This window comes from Halyomorpha halys, unplaced genomic scaffold (assembly GCF_000696795.3).
Source record: "Halyomorpha halys isolate HHAL.00 unplaced genomic scaffold, Hhal_1.1 Scaffold1647.1, whole genome shotgun sequence".
Classification (NCBI taxonomy): Eukaryota; Metazoa; Arthropoda; class Insecta; order Hemiptera; family Pentatomidae; genus Halyomorpha; species Halyomorpha halys.
The window spans coordinates 13520-21731 of NW_027107057.1; the positions used below are offsets into that span (position 1 = coordinate 13520).

Consider the following 8212-nt stretch of genomic DNA (forward strand, 5'->3'; position numbering starts at 1 on the left):
CGAAAGTTGGCCAATATCTGAAAGTAGACTCCTTTTTAAATTTTTATTCACTTCCCTTAAAAAGGAGAGAAGAAAGTTAAATATTTCGGTTTTTGTTAAATTAACTTTTTGCCTTATGAGTGTTAACATCGCTAGAATTCGATATCATATCGTTGGTTGCATTACTTTGAGCTAGTAAGTAAAGATCTGATCTGATTCATTTATTTTTTTAAATTATAGAGCCCACAATAGCCTTAACATTTTTAAGGTTCGTGCCTTGGAGACTGTTTTAGACTTTATTAAGATGCGACGATTGATTGCACTGTCAGTCTGTAACAGTGCGTTAGGTTATATCGTTGTTGGTTAGCAATGGATGGAACTGGTAAGTGATTATTAGCTGTTTTCTTTGGCTTGAATAATATTTGTTAATAACTGTCCTCGCTATCTAACGGGGCACACAAATTATTGACCGATTTGAAAAGGTTCACTTCATTTAATTTGTAATATAATAGAATGACATAAAGTGAATAATTTTACAGAATGGAATTAATAAAATAAAGTGATGAGAGAAGTGGAAAATAAAATGTATCCATAGGTAATTGAATAACAGCTCTCCAACTTCTTCAAACACACAACTAACCCCGTCTAGAACTTCTACATCTTCTATCATCCATTATTCTTCTATTCATTCTTCTTGTATTACTCTAACTTCTCTAAATATTTCCACTCCTGCTATGCCTAATTTGTCATTCTCATTTTTCAATAACTCTTATATTACTTCCTAAAATTCGTAAGCCAGATAAACCACTCCGTCTGATCACTTCCAATATCAATTCTCCCTCTGTTACACTCAGCAAATCCTTACTTCCATCTTTACAAACCTTCAGTCACAATAATTCATATTATATTAATAATTCCTTTCACCTCCGTGATCTTTTATTATCCTTCACTATTCCTGACCACTATATTCTTGTTTCTTTTGATGTAGAGAGTTTATTCACAAACATTCCAATAGACAAAGCCCTCATTATCGTCGAAGCCAACTGGACATCCATTGCACCCCATACTTCCCCTTAATCGTTTTTCCTACCTTGAATCCCTTCAGCTCTGTTGTAAATCTGGTTACCTTGGCTTCCAAGGTCAGTTTTTTAACCAAATTTCAGGACTAGCCACGGGAAATCCTCTAACTCCCGATCTTTCCAAAATTGTCCTAAATGATTTGCTTGATTCCGTTATTCCACTCTTTCCAGTTGACATTATTCTTATTATAAAATATGTAGATGATGTCCTCCTTGTCTTAAATCCTGATGAAATCTCTGACATCTTATCCGCCTTTAATTCTTACCATCCACGCCTTAATTTTACTGTAGAAATTGAAAATTATTACTCCTTTCCATTTCTTGACATCCTCATCATAAGAAACCCAGACAACACCATATCCACTGACTGGTACACCAAACCAACCTACTCAGGCAGACTTATAAATTACCTCTTCCAACATTCTTACCACCAAAGAATTAACGTAGCCAAAAACCTTATTCAACGTGGCCCTTCCCGTTCTCCCATTTCCATGGAAAATACACACATCGCATTAAACAAATACTCTTAGCTAATAACCTCCTTCTCCATATCATTCATTAACTTACATACAACTACCAAAATCGTTCTCAACACTTCACCTAATTCTTCACAACCCCTTTCTACCCCCTTATACAGATCACTACCATATATCCCCACTCTTTCCAATAACATCTAAAAACTCTTAAGTTCCACTATACCTAACCTTCATATTGCTTTCAGACCTCACAACACACTATATAATATTTACACTAAACTAAAAGACCCTATCCCTTCTCTACATCGATCACAAATATTATACCGCATCCCTTGCTCCACTCTTACTTGTAATTCTGCTTACATAGACGAAACCAAAAACCTCTTAAAAGACCGTATCAAACAACATAAGTATTCTGTTTCCTCAGATAATCATTCTGCCTCAAAACTTTCGGAACATTCTCTTTCTTTAAATCATTCCTTCGATTTCGACAAAACGTCTATACTTGCTACAGTTCGTAACCATGACAAAAGGCTCATCTCTGAAAGCCTCTGTATCCAATTAGAACCTTCTTCCCTAAATTTAAAACCCGACAAGCACAACTTTTCATTAACATATTCACAAATAGTTCATATTTAAACTTATTAAAATAGTAATTTTTATAATTTTTTCATTTTATTTTTCCGCCCATTCATTTTATTTTTGACGTATTATTTCACTCTTTAAACTTTTTCTAACACATTTTTCGTCACCCTCTTATGTATGTTTCCTCTTTTTAACTGTTTTATAATACTCATAACACTTTGTCATCTTCCGGTACTTCGTCATCCTTGTACATATATACTTAACATTTTCCAAAAACCATTTGTCGTCACCCTCTCACATGCTTTCTTCCTCTAAATATTTTCTACTTTTTACTTTTTATTTTTTACCCACTTGTAACGTTTCCTCTTAAAAACACTTAGTAATTCTTGTAACGTATATTTTAATTCGGAGTTTGGCCGTCCTCGGCGCAGAATACCTCTTGGTAGTTGGATTTCAAGCTAACAGGTTCGTTTCATTCTCTTCTTTTTTCCTATCTTTATTTTACCATCCCTTCTTTTCTCAATATTCCTTACCCATATTATTAGTTATTTTCACTATATATTATTATTGTTGTTTTCAGAACATTTTTTATCATTCATTTCTTTTTTTAAACTTAACTTATATTTTGCCTCTTTACCAATTATTATGGTCACATATATTTTCTTTTTCTTTCCATATTTTAATTTTTTAATTATTAATAACTAATATATTTATATTCCTTTGTATTATATAACTTCATTTTTATTTTATTTTCTTAATTATGCTATTTTACCTTCCTATTCAATTACCTATGTATACATTTCGTTTTTCTCTTCTCTCATCACTTTATTTTATTAATACCATTCTGTACAATTACTAACTTTATGTTATTCTGTTCATATTTTCTATATTCATTGGTTGTTATCTTGTTCCGTTCCTAGCCCTGATGAAGGCTTAAAACTCTAGCCTAAACTTTGGTACGATTAAATAAGTTACATCAACTTATTTGTGTTTTATTTTGACCTCAACCATCTTCTCCTCGTATAAAATATCTATTATTTGATAGAGAACAATTTTTTTTTATTATTATTTTTAACAGTATCTAGTTGTACAAAACCTGTGTATTACTTATGTTTTTAAATAAAACCAAAATTAAAATGATAATAAATTCAAACTATTCAGTTTTTCATAATTTTTTTTTCAATATCAATTTTTTATAAATATTTAGTCAGTATTCAGCAAACTTTCTCCTTACTCTCCAAAAAACAAATGAACAAACATTTATAATTGTGGAATAGGATTCATAGCATTCAGTTTTAACTTATCTTCTTTAAGCATTGCAAAATTTGGCCATTCAATTGATAAATCTCCTATCATACAAATTGTTTCTATATTCTTTCTTTTCCAGGTGCGATTAGCTTGGGGATTTCTATAAAAGAAGAAGTTACAGATGAAACTGAAATTAATGGTACATTTTATTTTTTAGTTTAATGTTAACTATTGTCATTAGATTTCTTTAGTTTTATCTTATTGATTCTTGAAGGTTTTTAGTAAAAGTCCTTTGTTAATCACATAGTTAACCCTAATAATCGCTTAGTAAATTACTGACTATTAGTAGTCCCTCATTTTCACAGAAAGGTTTTACATGGTTAATCCTATATTTTTTTTTTATGTTCAGTTGAGTTTAACATTTTTAGAAGTAACTTTTATTAGTGAGAAAGCTGAAATAAGTGAGAAACCATCAAGTTATTTAAAAGTAAATAAAATAAACGACTTTGTTCAATTTTATAATAAATCTCTTGGTCCCAAATGTAGTAATTAAGTGGGGTTTTGCTATGGTCAGTTATTAAGAAAAATTAAAATATATATTAATAAGTACTATTTAACCATTGGAAAATTGGTCTATTTAATTATATATCTAATTGTAAATATTTTTTATATGAACTTACTCTTCCAGGTAAAAGTGGCTTAGACCTATCTATTAAAGAAGAAACGATGAACGAAACTGTCCATTCAGGTCCATCTACTAGTAAGTTTTCTTCCTTTCTTTTGTTTTTCTATTTTGAATGTTATATATGCAACTTGTTAAACATTTCGGTCATCCACATCCGTACAAGATTTACGATATTCTTTGTCATTCCCTGTTCAATCAAAATTATTCCTTGTTATTTTAGAATTATTCTCTGTTTAATCAGTTTCATCCGTATTTATTTGAAGGCCTAGTAAATCTTGAAATAAATACGAATAAAAAAAATACATGGTTAGCAGTTGAAGCGCGAGCAATTTCGGTGAAAAAATTAGAATTCACAAAACTATTATCCTATAAAATAATAAAATATAATTCAAGTTATAGCACTGTTGTAATAAGATGGGCGTGTAAGGTTGTAGAGCTTAGTAACGAGCGGATCCCTAAGATGTTAATAAACAATGAACCAACAAGTAAACGTAGGAGGGGTAGACCGAAACGGAGATGGAAGGATTGCGTTAAAACAGATGTGGTGAAATTTGGTTTGGAGGGGCATCACTGGAAGAATGTATGCCGCAAGCGTTAAGTGGTATTGGCATCGAACCTTTGGGTTCGTTAGGCCTTTATTATTATTATTATTATTATTATTATTATTATATTGTCAACTAATTCTTGAAACTTATTAGTTATTAATTTCTGAAGTTTCTTATCATGATAGTTGATAAAATTGTTTGTAGTATTACAAATATGATTTTGTTTTCTTAACTACTCTAATTAGTTATGTTGTATAGCTCTGGTCTTGGATCTGACTCACCTCATCAGGTGGGTTGAGTAGAAAGGGAAAATAAGGAAATTTATGAAAAATGTATCCCTTTTCTTAAAGAAAAATTCTGCGAGCAGGGAGAACGGCGCCATTATATGAGCTATTGTTTCGGCTCGCTGCCTCCGGTAGTGATCTTAACGCTGAATCCTTCCTGTTATTACTTTTGCGTTTGTTGGTATCCAGTATTTCCCTCTTAGAAACGCCAAGGGCACGGCCACCATGAAAATGATTGGGGTGAATAGAGCCAATAATCAGGCTCGAGAGTGGTGTTCTCTCTGGAAGGAGAATACAGTGCTGGGCTACACTAGACACGGGGAACTACTGCAGACGTCCTCCCATCCTGATGATTCCCCGTTCGTCAAGGAAAAGTGATAATTGAGCAAAGCCTTTAGGGACGATGACGGTATTCTTGTAGAGCTCTGGAGGAAGTGTGCTGAACGAAACAAAGCCATCTGAGTTCAGCTTCCCGGTCTCTGCTGCGGAATATTGTTCCAGAGCTTGACTGGGAGACGATGAGGATATTCTATTTGCCATTTGCTGGAAGAGCCTCAATATTCTAGCCATGGTCTTTAAGCAAGAATGTAAAAGGAGGAGTTCGCTGCCCAGAGTCTAATCGATACTATGTTTTATTTTCTTGTGCTGAATCTACCAGATCTGCAGCAATAAAAACTAATACTGATTATGACGGTACTATCCAGTGTAAGGACTACCCAGAAATAATTTAATAAATTTAAAGTTCGAGAAAGTAGCCGAAAAAACCCACTTTTTTTGAATATCATGAAACAATGTTGAATAAACATCGCCAAAAATACATCGATATTTATAAACATCGATGTTTTTAACATCTATTTCAGAAACATTAGGTTAGTTTCAAAGACCGTCAGGTTGAACAGTCAGGCAGTTATCTCACCCCAAGTTTTGATTATTTTAATGAAAGCTATGTATAATTAATAGTCAAAACTGATGAGTCTGACACAGTTTAATTGTTGCTTATCATTAATTTGTTAGGATACTCTCAAGGTCTCTCCTTATTTAGTCCATAATGTAAATTGCATTGCTATGTGCTGTGTTTCTACAATTATTGAAATTTATATGTATATATTTAAAATAAGGAGAATCTAGCTTAATTAACTAAGTAATTGTAATTTAGTAATTGAACAATGAAATTGTTCCCAGAGGGCAACGAACATTGAAGTTGGACTCTCCTTATTTTAAATGTATCTATATAAATTTTTAAAAAATAAATATATAATTTAAAGTGTAGATTAAATCAGGAGAACCTTTAATGTATCTTAATACATAAATTAGGGTAATAAGCAACAATTAAACTGTGCCTGATGATGGAGCGATGGCCACTAACCAATACCTCTTAATGAAGGACATATAAATAAAGAAATTTAAATGTCGAAGATGCCCCTCAATAGATTCCTAGAACTTACATAGGAAGCAAAGGTTAAGGAAAAACGAACAAGCTGACGATCGAGGAATAAGTAGGAGGATCTCATATCGGATATAGTAAATAACAGAGTTGTCACTCTGATACCAAAATTAAGAATTTGCCAATGGATAGAGATGCTATTAACTGATGCATCTAGGCTGTCCCAACACCATAATGTATAAGGGTTGGGTAAAGAAAAAGAAGATTTTCCTACACCTTATTAATTTTTTCTTGAATGTCATAAAATTCTGCTGCTCTGTGGCTAAGAAGAGAGTTATAAGCTTCACTGCTATTGGATCTAATAAATTTAACTAATGATGGTCTTTTATACTGGTTTGAAGCCTCATCTGTATACTCATTGTGAACATAAAGCAGATATGCGTTATTATTTAAAACACATATTAGAGTTATCATACTGGTGAGAAAGCTCATCAATGCCCATAGTGTAAATATATAATGGCTTAACTTTGTAATTTAAAAACACACATTAGGGCTCCTGAGACTGGTGAGAAGCCAAATATAAATATAATAGAATATAAATTCTTATATTGTCAATATAAAACAGCTATGTCTGGTAGTTAATGAAGACATATACTCAGCTGTCATTTAGGTGAAACCCATAACAATGTCCTCATTGAGAATATATAACTATTTAGATTAGTTAAACCATTATCATAAAAGAAACATGATGAGAAATCAAAGAAATGAAATCCTTGAAATAAAAGTAATTATTAATGTAGCCCAGTTTCAGGTCTGAACAACAAAAGTATCAATTATTCTATATAATTAATATCATTTTTTAATCTTGTTTTTCTAACCGCATCCCTGGGTCATTTTAATTTAACATAAGGTCAACCGTCTATATGTAGTATTATTATATTTATTGTTCCACAGATCTTGATTGCTTACAAAATGAGATACATCAGATTAACATTTCTTTTATGCATCATCATGCTCAGGAGAAGGCTTATCAATGTCAACATTGTGACTACAAAGGTAGCATACCATCTGGTTTTGAAAAACATATAATGCCCTGTAATTCATTCGAAAAGCATCATCAGTGCCCTCATTGTGAACATAGAACAGTTGAACTTTGTAATTTAAAACAACACATAGTGGCCGGTGGTACTAATAAGAAGCCTAATCAATTTTATAATTGTGGACATAAATCAGTTAAACATGGAACTTTAAAAAAACACATAATGGCCAGACATACTGAAGAGAAGCCTCATCAATGTCCTAATTGTGAATATAAAGGTGTTCAGCTTAGCCATTTAAAACAACATATAATGACCCGACATACTGATGGGAAGCCTCATCAATGTCCTCATTGTGAATATAAATCAGTTTATCTTAGCCATTTAAAAAGACACATAATGGCCAGACATACTAGTGACAAGCCTAATCACTGTCCTCATTGTGAATATAAAGCTGTTGAAGTTAACCAATTAAAAAAACACATAATGGCCAGACATACTGGTGACAAGCCTAATGAATGTCCTCATTGTGAATATAAAGCTGTTCAAGGATGCTTAACCAATTAAAAAAACACATAATGGCCAGACATACTGGTGACAAGCCTAATGAATGTCCTCATTGTGAATATAAAGCTGTTCAAGGATGCCATTTAAAAAAACACATAATGGCCAGACATACTGGTGACAAGCCTAATCAATGTCCCAAATGTGAATACAAATCAGTTACGAAAGGTCATTTAAATCGACACATAATGACCCGACATACTAATAAGAAGCCTCTACAATATCCTCATTGTGAATATAAATCAGTTAATCTTAGCCGTTTAAAACAACATATAATGGCCCAACATACTAATGAGAAGCCTCATCAATGTCCTCATTGTGAATATAAATCTGTTCAAGTTGCTAA

The 8212-nt window shown here is 32.3% G+C and overlaps 1 protein-coding gene across 1 annotated transcript; it reads left to right on the plus strand.

Moving 5' to 3' along the window:
• The first annotated feature begins 3503 nt into the window (after positions 1-3503).
• On the plus strand, positions 3504-7869 carry LOC106690295 (zinc finger Y-chromosomal protein-like). The gene is made up of 3 exons (XM_024363999.2): positions 3504-3566; positions 4056-4127; positions 7220-7869. The coding sequence occupies exons 2-3, from the start codon at positions 4094-4096 to the stop codon at positions 7867-7869; spliced, it is 684 nt and encodes a 227-aa protein (XP_024219767.2). The 5' UTR covers positions 3504-3566; positions 4056-4093.
• The last annotated feature ends 343 nt before the right edge of the window (positions 7870-8212 follow it).